This window comes from Mus caroli, chromosome 9, assembly GCF_900094665.2.
Source record: "Mus caroli chromosome 9, CAROLI_EIJ_v1.1, whole genome shotgun sequence".
Classification (NCBI taxonomy): Eukaryota; Metazoa; Chordata; class Mammalia; order Rodentia; family Muridae; genus Mus; species Mus caroli.
In genome coordinates, this window is record NC_034578.1 from 106094550 (window position 1) to 106109235 (window position 14686).

The 14686-nt window shown below is 46.2% G+C and overlaps 1 protein-coding gene across 2 annotated transcripts; it reads left to right on the top strand.

The window, feature by feature from the left end:
- Window positions 1–1157: 1157 nt before the first annotated feature.
- Window positions 1158–5071, top strand: LOC110302063 (serine protease 44). Of its 2 annotated transcripts, none has more exons than XM_021172834.2 (5): window positions 1158–1491; window positions 1737–1893; window positions 2441–2700; window positions 3558–3712; window positions 4218–5071. In XM_021172834.2, exons 1-5 carry the CDS (start codon window positions 1182–1184, stop codon window positions 4452–4454), a joined length of 1119 nt encoding a protein of 372 aa, XP_021028493.1. In that variant the 5' UTR covers window positions 1158–1181; the 3' UTR covers window positions 4455–5071. The 2 variants fall into 2 exon arrangements, with proteins under 2 accessions (XP_021028493.1, XP_021028495.1); XM_021172836.2 differs by having other exon boundaries at window positions 1400–1491; window positions 1750–1893.
- The last annotated feature ends 9615 nt before the right edge of the window (window positions 5072–14686 follow it).

Consider the following 14686-nt stretch of genomic DNA (forward strand, 5'->3'; position numbering starts at 1 on the left):
CTTCTTCTTCTTCTTCTTCTTCTTCTTCTTCTTCTTCTTCTTCTTCTTCTTCTTCTTCTCCTTCTCCTTCTCCTTCTCCTTCTCCTTCTCCTTCTCCTTCTCCTTCTCCTTCTCCTTCTCCTTCTAGATTTATTTATTTTATGTATGTGAGTACACTGTAGCTCTACAGATGGTTATGAGCCATCGTGTGGTTATTGGGAATGGAATTAGAACCTCTGCTGCTCGCTCTGGTCAGTCCTGCTCACTCAGTCCCTGCTTGCTCTGGCCCAAAGATTTATTTATTATTATTATAAGTACACTGTAGCTGACTTCAGATGCACCAGAAGAGGGCATCAAACCTCATTACAGGTGGTTGTGAGCCACCATGTGGTTGCTGGGATTTGAACTCAAGACCTTCAGAAGAGCAGTCAGTGCTCTTTAACTTCTGAGGCATCTCTCCAGCCCCCAGATAATCTTCTTATATCAAGAGCCTTAACTTAATCTATTGTGCCTCCATTGGCCGAGTACAGTAACATACTTACTTACAGGTTCCAGGGATTAGAACATTAAAACGTATGTTTTAGGGAGGCAAAGAGTCTTACTACTGCGTTATTTTTAGCTGCTGGTGAATAAAGACGTTAATACTATAAGCATTTAGACAAGTTAATAGAACATAAATCCTTATTTCTTTGGACTAAACAACCAAGAATATAATTACTGGAGTGTATAGTAATTGCCTAATAAACTGCCTGCCTGCTTTCTAGAGTGGCTGTGTTTACATCCCCACCGCAGTAAGCAGGCAGTCTTTCTATCTCTGCACCACTGCCAGCATCTGAGATTGTTACAGGTTTGTTTTTGAAAGCCTGATACCGATGTCTCATCGTGGTTTTTAGTTTAGATTGTACTGACATGGCTAATGGGTCTTGAAGACCTTGTGGGTGTCGATTTTTCAAAAAGGTAGCAGTGTACACCCCGTCGCAGTGATTAGGAACCTCAGGTACAACATTTCTGCTAAGGAGTTTTACTTTTGATTGCTCCCGCTGTCTGGGAGTCAGTCGTGGATCAGGTGGAGGGAGTGGAGAGCTGGGATCTGGGTGATGCGCTAAATGAAACCGCCCGGTTGCTGCAGAACTGTGCGTAGCCTAGGCAACGGCCAGCCGTGAGGAGGAGGCGCTAAAACAGGTTGAGGCCTTGGCGGTGGCATGGCCTTCCAGGGCTGTGACTGCCTCTGCCTTTTGGTCTGGCTCTTGCTGCTTCAGACGCGATTGGGCAAGGCTCGTATGGTTCCAGGGACGCTGTCTCTTTCTCCTCTCCCCTCAGAGGATGGCCTAGATGACTCGGGTGTAAACCCACAAGAGAGGCCACTCACAGTTATGCCTGAGACCTCGTTGCCCCGCAAGCCTGGGGACAGCACGAGGCCCCTTGATTCGATGGCATTTACTCCAGGTCAATCTTTTTCAACCATGAGTCTGTCAAGACAACCGTTTCCAACATGGGTTCCACCCACTTCAGGTGAAGTTTCTGGGCCGTCCCCGCTCTGCCCCCCACCCCCGCCCACCTCCCTGCATTGAACTGGCCTGGACCCGGGGGTTGGGGCTGAGAGGACACACCATTCCCTGATGAGTCTTTGAGATCCACCCACACCTGCCCTGGGATTTGCGGGGGTCAGAGCCTTGTGCTCCAGGTTGTGAGGAGCTGGCGGGTGGTGGAGCGGCAACAGCTTACCTTCAGGCCCTCCCCTCACTAACCTGCTCCAGCTTGTGGCCACAGAATTGCAAGGATAGTTGGTGGAAGGCCTGCGCCAGCGAGGAAGTGGCCGTGGCAGGTGAGCCTGCAGGTCTACAATCAGCACATCTGTGGTGGCTCCCTCATCAGTAAATGGTGGGTGATTACTGCGGCCCACTGTGTATATGGGTGAGTGCCTGGGAATCTGGGCTTGGGCTCCTGACCAGCCACTATGGCCTGCCCCTCTTGCTTTCTATTTGAAAAAAAGGGGTGGTGGTGGGGGAGCCTGCAGAGATGGCTCATGAGTGAAATCCCAGCACTTGGAAGGATTGCTGGGAAGTTAGAGGCCAGCTTAGTCTATATAGTGAGTTTCCAGGCCACAGATAAAGACAACCTATCTCAAAACCAATGGGGGTGGGCAAGAGATAACACTCCTAGGTTTTGGGGTGTTTTGTTTGTGTATGTGTGTGTGTGTGTTTTGTTGTTGTTTTGTTTTTATGAGTTTCAGTTAACACCTGAACACTTGGACTTCTAATACATTCCCAAGTGTTAGTGATCAGATATATCCCACTTGGAGAACCATCTGGTGGCTGACTAGGGGAGGTTAGGGGTCCCAGAGATAAAAGGGTTTCAACAGAGGGAGGTTGCTGACAGCCACGTTAGAAAACTGGGATCAGGCTGGAAAGTGCTTCACTGTGCAGGAGAAGTGTGTAGACCCTTGAGGATCTCTTTGCAGACACCTGGATTATGCAGTGTTCATGGGAGAGGCTGACTTGTGGTCCAAAAGGCCAGTCAGGATTCCAGTCCAGGACATCATCATTCACCAGGATTTCTCCATGATGAGAACAATTGTTCATGACATCGCCCTTGTTCTGCTGGCCTTCCCTGTAAATTACAGCGTCAACATCCAGCCCGTGTGCATCCCTGAAAAGTCTTTCTTGGTACAACCTGGGACGCTATGCTGGGTGACCGGATGGGGCAAAGTACTTGAAAAAGGTGAGCCTAAAGTGAGATTCCAGCAAGTATGGACCAGGGGTCAGACTGCTTAGTAGCCTGGCATTGGTCTACAGGCTAAAGGGAGGGATGGGGATGAAGGAGGGGGAGAGGGAAGATATTAAGAAAGAGCAATTGTTGGTGAATTTCTATGGGTTTGAGGACTTAAGTACCAAACAGGGTGGATGCTCACCAGGGTGGATTTTAGCTCAGGGTGTGATGACCTGTCTGGAAGCTAGAAGTACCTACCTTGGCAGGGAGGGGGTTGCTTGTATGAAAGCAGAAGCCAGGGAAGTCAGTGAGTCTATGAGGCAGAGAGGTTCTCAGCCTGTGGGTCTTGACCCCTCTGGAGATCAGATGACCCTTTCACGGGGATCACTTAAGATTATTCCAAACAGTGAAATCACAGTTATGAAGTAGCAATGAAAATAGCCTTATGGTTGGGGTCACCATAACGTGAGGGACTGTATTAAGGGCCATGGCATTAGGAGGGCTGGGAAGTGCAGCTCTTTTCCTGGCAAGAGATTGGTACTTTGGGGTATCACCTGTCCAAGAGGTGCAAGGAAGGATGCCTGACTGATTATCAGTAGCATTGGTGAGAGCAAACCACATACCTGTCATCTCGAAGGCTCCCTCTCTCAGGCTGCTCTTTCTTCTGCTTCTTTGGTTTGGACTTCACAATGTCTCATACTCATGGTGGGGTTGGGCCTCAGTTTCCCTCAGAATCAGATGTGAGTGGTAGCTGATGCTGTTAAGGATTCCTGTGTGTGAGCACTGTATTGAGTGCCAGAGGATGTACAACTGACTCATGCCAGCCTGCTCAATGTAGATCTGCTCTCTCCAAATTTTTCTCTGTGTAGGTAGGTCGTCGAGAATACTGCAGGAGGTTGAGCTGAATATTATCCGTCATGAGAAATGTAACCAGATTCTCAAGGACATCATGGGGAATATATTTACCCTGGTCCAGGATGGGGGAGTCTGTGGCTATAATGAGAAAGGAGGAGATGCCTGCCAGGTCAGTTCGTGGGTTCCTTGCCACTTTGCCCCGCTGTCTTCCCATCAAATGTCCCTAAGACCCAGACATTGGGGCCTGGGTTGTGTCCCAGATCCTCCATTTACTGTTGTTCAGGCTAATGGAAGCCACCATAGCTCCTAAGCTAGCCTGACAGCATCCTCCAGGAGAAGAAAGCTGATGGCGTCCACAGTGGCTGGGGATGGGGTGAATAGGGGAGGCAATAATACGAACTCCACGTTTTCAGGCCTTTCTGTGTGCTTGGGTAATTTAGTCATTACTTCAGAAAAGGAACATTACATTGGGTTATATTCAGCTAACCTCGTTAAATAGGTAGAACTTTTCATTTGTTTAAAAAAAAAATCAATCCCAAAATCTCACAGGAATACAGAAACAGGACCAGGGGATGCCGGGAGTCTGGTCTATACCAATCTCTCCAGAGCCTTGGGGTGGAATCTATTGTACCATGAATCAATTTTGCTCCTGTCATTTCTTTCTCTTTCTCTAGGGAGATTCTGGGGGCCCCCTGGTCTGCAAATTTAATGAAACGTGGGTGCAGGTAGGGATCGTGAGCTGGGGTCTCGGCTGTGGCCGAATTGGATACCCTGGAGTTTATACAGAAGTGAGTTACTACAGAGACTGGATCATTAAAGAACTGAGTCGGGCTTCGTGTTGGAACCTATCAGGCTTCCTCGTCTTAAGCGTGTGTCTGGTGCTTCACCTGGCCATCCTGGTGACCCTGTGATCCCCACAGCTCATGGTCCTCTTGTTTCTGAGCCTCCACTAGCTTCTCCCCTGACCGGATTTCCCCACCAATGCTTTCTTCAAATTCTACTTGGGATCGCTTGCCTTAGTGGAGCAGGAGCACTGCAGGGAGTTTGGGGCTTGTAGCATGTCCCGCCCTGGTGCTCTTTGTCATCTGCCTCAGCTACCACTGAACTAAGGCTGTGCTTTACCTGGAGTGAAGGATTGTGGCCCACTTCCCAATAGAGGACTATCTGGCCTGCCAGGTGGAGGGAGATAACTCATTTTTGTGAGTTATTTTGGAAAAAAGAACATCTCTAGAGGAGAGACTTCATCAGGATTGAGTGGGCACTGGGTCTAACTGTCTATTAGTCACTCTCACCAGAGACTCTAGAATACCAGTGAGATCTGTGGTCACTCACAGACAGAGGAGGCATTTCCTGCAGAGGTGTGAGGCTGGTGGGAATCCATCTGTGAGTATAAAACTTTTGCTACACAACCTCCTGGGAGCAACCCTGTCTGGTACTGCCTTCAACAGTTCCCACACAGTCACCTCCAGGGCCACCGCAAGTTGTGGTGGTACAGTTTTGGAGAGGATAGATTTTAGATGTTAACTGAATAAACGTGTCTCATGTGTTCTGAAGTTTTGTCCTTCTGGAATATTTAGCTGCTTATAGCATGCTCTAAGGTGAAATGAAATGGGCCCCCATGTATCTAGGGAAGGTATTCAGTCTGTTAAATCCCGGAGGAGGCCACCTGTCCTGTTTAAGTGTGGTGAGCTGTCTGAGCCCTTGAGTCCACTGCACATATTCCAGAACCCATCAGTATGTAGTGGGCTTTGTTCTGGGTTCTCCTGACTTTAGAGGCTCCATGCCTGTTTCTTTCCATCTCCACAGGTTGCCATTCTGTTGCTCTGGTCCGAGGGTGCCTGTCTAGCTATTGTAATATATTTTCTCTTCTCTAGCTCCTGAGTTCAGGAATCACCTGATGAGCGGATAGGTGGGTGGGCAAATGAGTGGATGGATAAGTGGGTGAACGAATGTTCATGGATTCATGTTGCCCTACTCCTTTCTCTCAGACCATTGCCCTGTCTCTATTTTCCTTTCCAGGTTTCCTTGATGAGGGAAACACCCTGCGATAGAGTAGGCTAGGATGTATATGTGTCGAAGAACACAACTCAAGAGGGTATGTGCTTTGCTCTGTGATATGGGAGGGACTTCTAGGTATAGTGAATAAGAACACAGCTCAAGCATTTTTGAGGAAAGGGTAGCTCCCACCCTGAGGAGAGAGAATACCAAATGCCAATGCTGACATTTTTACTCTTTCTGGCAAACATCTGTGGATTACTTACTAAGTTGGGCACTGGTATGGGGCTACACATAAGATGTGGGTCATAGGGCTGGTGAGATGGCTCAGTGGGTAAGAGCACCCGACTGCTCTTCCGAAGGTCCAGAGTTCAAATCCCAGCAACCACATGGTGGCTCACAACCATCCGTAATGAGATCTGGCGCCCTCTTCTGGAGTGTCTGAAGACAGCTACAGTGTACTTACATATAATAAATAAATAAANAAATCTTTAAAAAAAAAAAAAAAAAGATGTGGGTCATAGGTAGGAAGGGTTTGTGGGAGGGGTTGTTGAGGAAGACCCATGGTCACAGAATATGGTAGCTGGAAACAATCTCTGTCACTAAAAGAGCTGATACAGAGAGAAGAGGAGGTAAGTGGTAGACAGCTCTCCTCAACTTACTAGACTTCTGAGATGCAGTTTTGGGTCAAGAGGAGCAATGGATGCAGCAATTTCCTGTGGCCAGATTTTGTGGCCCATCAAAATGAAACCAGGTAGTCTGGAGAAATGGCTTGAAATGTACGTGTGTGAAATAAGAAATGCCTAATGAGAGCCTAATAGTTTTCATCCTCACAAGGACTCCTGGGATCACAAGGAAGACTCGGGTGCTGATGAGAGGATGCACTCTGTCTAGCAAAAGATGGGGCCGCTCGATTTTTTCACCAGACCCAAGGGATCTAATGTGTTTGTGATCCAACACTTCAAACTCAGTGGCCCTGTAGACCAGTGTTCCTCCATCTTCATCATTTCACTGTAGGTGTGTGAAGAACAATGGAGACATTTGGGTCATGTGGTGCCCATGCTCCTAGCAGAGATGGAATACCATGATGCTCTTTCTGATTCTTTTAGTTCTCTAGAAAACAAGAGTCTTCCATCAGTACAGCCACATTTTTTTCTCTTACATTTTTTGGGTAGATTTTGCTGATGACTTTATGGTTTGAAAGGGCCCCAACCACAGTTTTGAAATGTTTCGCATGGGGCGGGGTTCCTTTTGATTGATGAATCAATAAATCCCTAAGAGACTGGTGAAGCAAATATTAGGTTTGTCTCTGAGGAACAAATCCTGAGAAGATCAGATTACCAGGGCCAGGAATTTATCCATAATATGATGGTGGTGTTGGGAAGAGGAAAAAGGTAGAGCCTCGCTGGAAGAGCTATGTCATGGAGGATGTGTTCATGAGAGCCGTATTTTTCCCTACCGCCTGCCTATGTTCCCAGTGTTGGCTGTATACTACCCCAGTGGGAGCTGCTACACCATGCCTCTCCCACCATCTTAGGTCAAACCCTCAAAAACTGTAAACCAACATAACTCCTCACCTTGAATTGTCTCTCAGGTATTTGTTCACAGTAGTGATGAATCCGACTACCATGGCTCTTAAGTGCAAGAAGTGTTAGGTATTAGTAGGGACAAAATAATTGATTGGAACAGTGTATTTAGAGTGCCGTTGGCTGTGAACCTAGTCATTTAGCCGAGTGTACACAGCCACGTAGTACAGAGAGGTACAGATACAAGCACAGGCTGTTGAATATGAAGGTTGGTTGATGAGAGTGTTTTCGGCTGAAGCTTACTGGGACCTAAGCCTGCCAACGGCTATCCTAGGAGTAGTGAACTGGTCAGTGTTCACCGTGAGGGTCTGAGGCATGGCTCCTGTGGACGACAATACTCAGCTGTTGTTTCTCACAGCTGTACAGGTACCCAGGCAATTCTTGCTGCTCCAGTGGGAGTGCATGTCTGGGACACTTCTGTGTGGCAGCTCTACCGGGACCATGATACCCCCTGCCCCCCGATGGTCTTTCCTGTGGTGAATAGTTATCTGAGGGCATAGAGAAGGATGTCTGTTTCTCTGTACAGGGCTCTCCTCTTGCAGCAACTGGCCTCAGAACAGTGCTCTGAGCAGATGGAAGGAAGCACTGGAGGAACCTGCGCTCAGAGGTTACTCAGCCTGGCTTAGCCTCTGCCACATTCTGTTGATCTAGAACGTCACAGTGGGTTGGGGGTGAGGGGGGCTCCTTGGTGAAGTTTGCCTAGCAGGCACGAAGCTAAAACTGGGACTCTCAGCACCTGGATAGTGGAGATAGGAGAATCAGAAATTTAAGCTTATCCTTGACAAGCTGGAGGCTAACTAGGGTTCTGCCAAAAAAAGAAAAAGCCAATTATTAATGCCAAATCAAATTTTAATGACAGCACTGAAATGAATTTGATCTCTTTTTCTATGTTTTTATATTTCTTTCTCTCTCTCTCCCTTTCTTTCTCTATCTATCTATCTATCTATCTATCTATCTATCTATCTATCTACCTATCTATCATCTATCTATCTTTATCCTTTTTTCTTTCTTTTAGAGACAGAATCTCACTGTATATAACTCTGGCTGGCCTGAAGGTCACTCCTGGTATTCACAGAGACCTGACTGTCTCTGCTTCCTGAGTGGTTCCATTACAGGCCCTTGCCTGGCTAATTTAATTTCTTGATGGGTGGAGATGCAACATGTTATGCCCAGGTTTTCTAATCTACAAAGATAATTTGAAAAAACGTTAACACCTCTAAAATGAGCTAACTTCTCTCTCTCTCTCTTTCTTTCTTTCTTTCTTTCTTTCTTTCTTTCTTTCTTTCTTTCTTTCTTTTCTTCCTTCCTTCCTTCCTTCCTTTCTTTCTTTCTTTCTTTCTTTCTTTCTTTCTTTCTTTCTTTCTTTCTTTCTTTCTTTTCTTCCTTCCTTTCTTTCTTTCTTTCTTTCTTTCTTTCTTTCTTTCTTTCTTTCTTTCTTTCTTTTCTTCCTTCCTTCCTTTCTTTCTTTCTTTCTTTCTTTCTTTCTTTCTTTCTTTCTTTCTTTCTTTCTTTTCTTCCTTCCTTCCTTTCTTCCTTCCTTTCTTTCTTTCTTTCTTTCTTTCTTTCTTTCTTTCTTTCTTTCTTTCTTTCTTTCTTTCTTTTCTTCCTTCTTTCCTTTCTTTCTTTCTTTCTTTCTTTCTTTCTTTCTTTCTTTCTTTCTTTCTTTCTTTCTTTCTTTCTTTCCTGTCTGTCTGTCTGTCTGTCTGTCTGTCTGCTGTCTCCTTCCCACTTGCTCTATCTTTGCCCTCTCTGGAGTAGAGGAGCTCAGACCCAGAGCCTTGCACTAGGCAAAGACTCTGCCTTTGAGCTTCATCCTTAGTCCCTTCTCCAAAATCTCGATCCGCCTTTCCCAGTGGATGACTGAAGGAAAACAGAAAGGAACCATGAGACAGCACTGCCAACCTGGATGAGCCAGCGTGTCTAGGTGAACTGCCATGTTGTCACAAAAGGGGGCCATCTAACGTTATGTCTCTCAGGGAGCGAACATGGCACTAATCCTCTTGTTGACAAAAGAACTGAACGTAACTCCAGCTGGATAAGTAGGGAAGCAAACAAGCAACCTGGAGTAAAACTCACAAAGTCCAGGCTGCAGGCGGCCACAGGTCAAAGTCCAGAGTCTCTCACAGGTGGCATCTAAAGGACTGGGTATGGTGCAGTCATGGTTCTAAAGATATACCAAATGCAAAACTAGACTAGAGGGTAGCACACAGGGAACCATGTTTGAGAGCTAAAACCACAAAGAAAGGCACAGGAGCAACAGCACAATTATAATCAACATTTCATCAGAGCAGTAGGGAACTGTGTGATGCAGGGGGGTACATGGAGAGCTTCCTGACTGAGTGGCATGCCCCGATGGCATCACAAGCACTGTAGCTGTGCATCCATTACCACTGGTATGTTTGCTTCACTTGGGTTTGCATGTCAACTTTATCACATGGACAGTGAGAAGATAAAGACAGAGCTCATTAATACAACTACCGTTGCGTAAGGCTTTGTGGAATGGGGCCAAGTAGATGTTACTATCATTTATTTAATGCTTATTGGTCTGCAGGCTGGTAATTCCCTTCTTTGGTATTACTGATAGCCTAACATCTTCATATGGAGTAATTGAATGCATTTCGGCAGCTTTGTTATTTTACATGTGATGAGCAGATAATAAACTGAGCTCATTTAATATGTTCAGTAAGTTGTGATATAGGTGTATACATGTGCAGCCATTACTGCATTAATTTTATGGGTATGAATGCTTTGTCTGCATGTATGTCGGGGCACCCTGTGTGTGCCTGCTGCCTGTAGAAGTCCTAAGAGGATATTCGATCCACTAGAATCAGAGCTACAGATGGTTGTGAGCTACCACGTCAAGTGTTGGGAACTCAGCGTGGGTTCAGAACAGCCAGACCAGCAAGTGCGTTTAATCACTGAGCCCATCTCTCCAGCCCTGTATTTGAATTCTAATGCAAAGTTTTGCTATGTGGTCCAGCTCTGCAGGGAAAGGTATCCTGGCAGTCTAGAGACAAGGAATACCATAAAGTCACACTGCACAACACACCTCACAGAGGAGTTTATTAGGAAAAGCATAGGAGGGTGGCCGCCTCTGCTTGGCAGAGAAGCAGCAAAAAATTGAACAGGAGGTAGGGTGTTTATAGGGTTTCCTGAGGGGCAGAGCTTTCCAGGGTGGCCTGGGATTGGTGAGATTTTTGTGGCCTAACCTTGGGCTTTTTACTCTATAGGGCAGAACTTTGACTGCTTGCATCTAGAGGGACTGAGTCCAGCAATATGGCTGTTAGAGGGTTCTGTGGGTGGAGTCTGCTGGTTGGAGGTCCTCACGGACGGGCCTGGCCCTGCCTGGATAGCCCAGACTGACTTCAGACTTGTGCCACCTACCTTTCCTCCCTTGGCTTTCTGAGCTCTGGGATTGCAGGCATTTGGGGTGGTTTGAGCGCATGTATGTCTGTGCACCGATTGCATGCAGTACCTGAAGAGGCAGGAAGGAGGCATCAGATCGCTGCAACTGGAGCTGCAGATGGTTGTGAGTCACGGTGCTACAAATCAAACTCAGGTCTTCTGGCAGAGCAGTGAGTGCTCGTAACTGCCAAACCGTCTCTCCAGCCCCTCTCCTCTGACTTCCTATGCACAGTATGATATCGTCTACAGATAGTTTTTTAGATGTAAGATTTTAGAACGTTTTAAATATGTATAATTTGCTTGCTTGTAAGTAAGTGCACCGTGTGTCCACACATGCTCACAAAGGCCAGAAGACACATCAGATCCCCTGGGACTGGAGTTAGAGATGAGCCACCACAGAAGTGCTGAGCTGAGTCCTCTATAAGAGTTACAGTTGCTCCTAACCACTGAGCCGTCTCTCCAGTTCCTGCATATGTGGTTGTAATTCTTCCCCCACTATGGGTGCCCTTGCTTCCTCCTTGACTCTTACACTAATACACAGATGCTTCGGTTCATGAAGACTAGGCTCGCTCTCTCTCTCTCTCTCTCTCTCTCTCTCCACACACACACACTGAGCCATCACTATAACTCAAAGTTTTGTTTTTCTTAAAATGCTTTTTAAAAAATCAGGGGAATGCTGGTTTTATAGAATTGTTTTGGAAAATATTCTTTGTTCTTTATTGTGAGAAAGTGTAGAATTGTGGGGTTTTTTTCCCCTTAAATGTTTGCTAGAATTAACCAATGCAGTCCTTTCTAGGCGGCAAAGGTGTGTGTGTGTCTGTGTGTGTGTGTGTGTATTCCATGTTATCTGTTTTTCTTCTTTTTAAGGTTGTGTAAATGTATTAACATAATCTTTTTTTAAAGGTTTATTTTTATTTATGTCCACGTATGAGTGTCTGCAGAAGCCAGGGAGGGTGTCAGATCTCCTGGAACCAGAGTTAAAGGCAGTTGTAAGCTGCTAGGCAGGGGTGCTGGGATCCAAATGAGGGTCTTTGGAAGGGCAGCAAGTGTTCTTAACCACTGAGCCATCTCTCCATCCCTCACACTATAATCTTGAGAAGCCACTTTGAATGAAGTAATACTTAGTTGCAATTCTTTTTTTTTTTAAATCTTGTATTCCTTGAAAACTTCACACATGTATTCTGTGTATCTGGATCCTATTCACCAATTCCTCCTTCCCAGAAAAGTGCCCTTACCACTTCATGCCATGTCCTCCCTCCTCCCCCACAGCGACTTGTAACTCAGCTCTTCTGAACTTCCAATCCCACCTGCCTCATTGGCTTTTAGGTGGCATCTCCCAATGATACTGCACTTCCCCCCAACCCACCACACTCATTGCCCTCAAGACTGCTTCCAGGAACCACGCTTGGCAAAAATGGAATAATATAAGTGTCAGGAAGAGTTTGAGGGGTCCATTGCTGGTAGCATAGCACCCCAAATTTAATGGCCTCACGCCGTGCAGAGCTCTTCCCTGCTCAACATCTCATGGTGGAAACAGAGCAATGAAGCATCTGGCACGCATATGCCTCTACACAGGGGGTGGGGGGCAGGGCATTTGGTACTCGTGCGCCTCGAAAAAGCTGACTGGCACGATGGTTTCTCGGCTTCTTTCAGCTCTCATTTAAACAAGTGTTTACCACTACGTTTTCCTTACATATTTGTGGGTTTTGCTGGAATTTTTTCCACCAATTTCAAAGAACCGCAACAATAATCTGAACCACCACTTGGCATACCTAAGTGAAGAAAGCTATGATGTACATCGTGGAGAAGAGTTTTCTTGGAGCAGGTTTCCTTAAGCACGGGTTAGAAGTGCCATGGGCTGAGAGTGTAGTCAACTAGCAGAGTGGATCTAAGGGGCTGTGTTTACAGAGCAACACACTTAGAAACGGAGATCTGCTGGCTGAGAATACCGTAAACATACTCAAGGAGCGTAAACCTAGAATTCCAATAAGAGCAATGGTCTATTAAGGCTTATGATGTCTTTATAAAGCATACCACAGTGTACTGGATGGTGTTAGGGAGTGGTTTTCTTGTTTTTGTTTTTGTTTTGTTATGTTTTGTTTTGTTTTTGAGAAGACACTCACCCGCCAGTGGGACCAGGCTCTCAGGACAGTCTAAATGGGTGAAGTTAGAAGCAAGTCACAAGGCCGACAAGGGTGGGGGAATGAAACCACTCTATTTATTATTTGAGGTGAGCCCTTACTTTTTAGCACTGGGAAGCCTTGAACTCACTACATAGCCCAGGCGGACCTTAAGTAGGCTGTTTACTGCCTCTCACTCCCAACTGTTGGCATTACAGCGTGAGCTACCACTCCTGGATGAATGAATCTCATTTCTTAGTGGGTAAAGATCCAAAATATTGTGGCTGAGTTTCCTAATTCCACCACAGCAGAGATGATAGTTGCAATTCTTTAAAACCCGTAAAATGTGTTAATATCCAAACTCTTGATAAAATATCCCCAGCCGTCAAGTGAAAGAAAAATGCTCTAATTATGAGATCACTATTCTCAACCCTCTACAGGATTAGTGTTTCTAGGCAAAATCATCAAACCATTCCTAAAGTCACAGAAGAGCCATGTGGTGGGGCTGGAGAGAAGGCTCAGCAGTTAAGAGCTGGCTGCTCTTGCAGACTATCCTGGTTCAGATCCCAGTACCCATATGGCATCCATAATTTCCTTTCCAGGGAACCTCGTGCTCTTTTCTGGCCTCTATGGGCACCAAGCACATATCCTGTGCACTGCCATACATGCAGGCAAAACACTCATCCCATAAAATAAAAAAATAAATATTAAAAAAGGAAACCAGGGAGACAGTGTCGTGTCTCCACAGAGAATATAGCACGTGGCTAGTTAACCAAGGACCGGGTCCTGGGTCTCACTGTGAACTTGCAGGAAATAGAGAAGCCAGAAGACTAAGACAGGGTAAGATTCAAAGAGTCTAGCCCTCAGGTGACTCCACACTTCAAACAACACCGAGATTCCTGCTCATGAAGTCTGAGGGACAGAAGGAGGAAGCACGGTCTTGAGTATCTCTTAAGGATACAGGAAGTGCAAAAAAAGCCTTGCCAGACTCAAGCACAGTATTCGGGGAAGCAGGTCTGGGGCTGGGTACTACAGAACACGGAGTGGTGAATTATATGAAAGTAAGATGGGTGAACACTGGAGAACAGCCTCCTGCTGTGTCCTGGGAGGCACACGGAGGGGCTCCTGAACCTTTGGCACAATTCTGTGTCTTGACCTAGATTGTGGCTACATGCATTGGCGCTTTACACTGATTCCCAAAGCTGTGCATTTCTTACGCTTGGGGTATGGGCTTTATTTTTGGATATGTGTTAATATCGAAACTCTTGATAAAATATTCCCAGCTGTCAAATGAAAGAAAAATGCTCTAATTATGAGATCACCATTTCCAACCCTCTAAGGGATTAGTGTTTCTAGGCAAAATCATCAAACCATTCCTAAAGTCACAGAAGAGCCATGTGGTGGGGCTGGAGATTAAAGGGGAAATGGCCAGACCATTATGATGTTATGTTGTCTGGGACTGGGGTAGGGTAGGCTTTTTATTAAATTTTAAAATTATTATTTCTTAATTCATGTGTGTAAGAGTTCTCTGTGTGTGTGCCTGCGTATGTGTGTGTATGTGTGTGTGAGTGTGTATGTGTGAGTGTGAGCGTGCATGCGCATGTGTGTGTGTGAGTGTGAGCACGTGTGCATGCGCATGTGTGTATGTGTGTGTGTGTGTGTGTATGTGTGTGTGTGTGCCTGGGGTCACAGTCAGAAGAGTGATGGGATCTCCGGGAACTGGAGTTATGAGTGGCTGTGAGCCTCTAGTGTAATAAGGAACATGTGGGTGTTGGGTGCTGGGAACTGAATCCAGGTCTGAATCCGCAAGCGTGGCAAGTGCTCCCGCCCCCTTTACATTTAATATTGATAAGCTCTAATATGCCTTCAAAGTCTCTAGGACAGTGCTACCCAGCTAGCTTTTGAGTGGATGACTGAGACATCCAACATTTTCGGGCTTAACTCAGGACCACAGCCGTCCTGCCCACAGGAAGGCACCTGCACGAGACGCTACTGCGGGGTGGGGGCGGGGGTCTACCAGGAAAGGGATTGCCTGAA

Excerpts from the sequence above, each read along its gene's own strand:
- LOC110302063 (XM_021172834.2), top strand. The coding sequence starts at position 1,182 with ATGGCCTTCCAGGGCTGTGACTGCCTCTGCCTTTTGGTCTGGCTCTTG. Across the intron at positions 1,492-1,736 it reads ATGGGTTCCACCCACTTCAG|CTTGTGGCCACAGAATTGCA; the intron begins GTGAAGTTTCTG and ends AACCTGCTCCAG. Across the intron at positions 2,701-3,557 it reads GGGCAAAGTACTTGAAAAAG|GTAGGTCGTCGAGAATACTG; the intron begins GTGAGCCTAAAG and ends TTCTCTGTGTAG.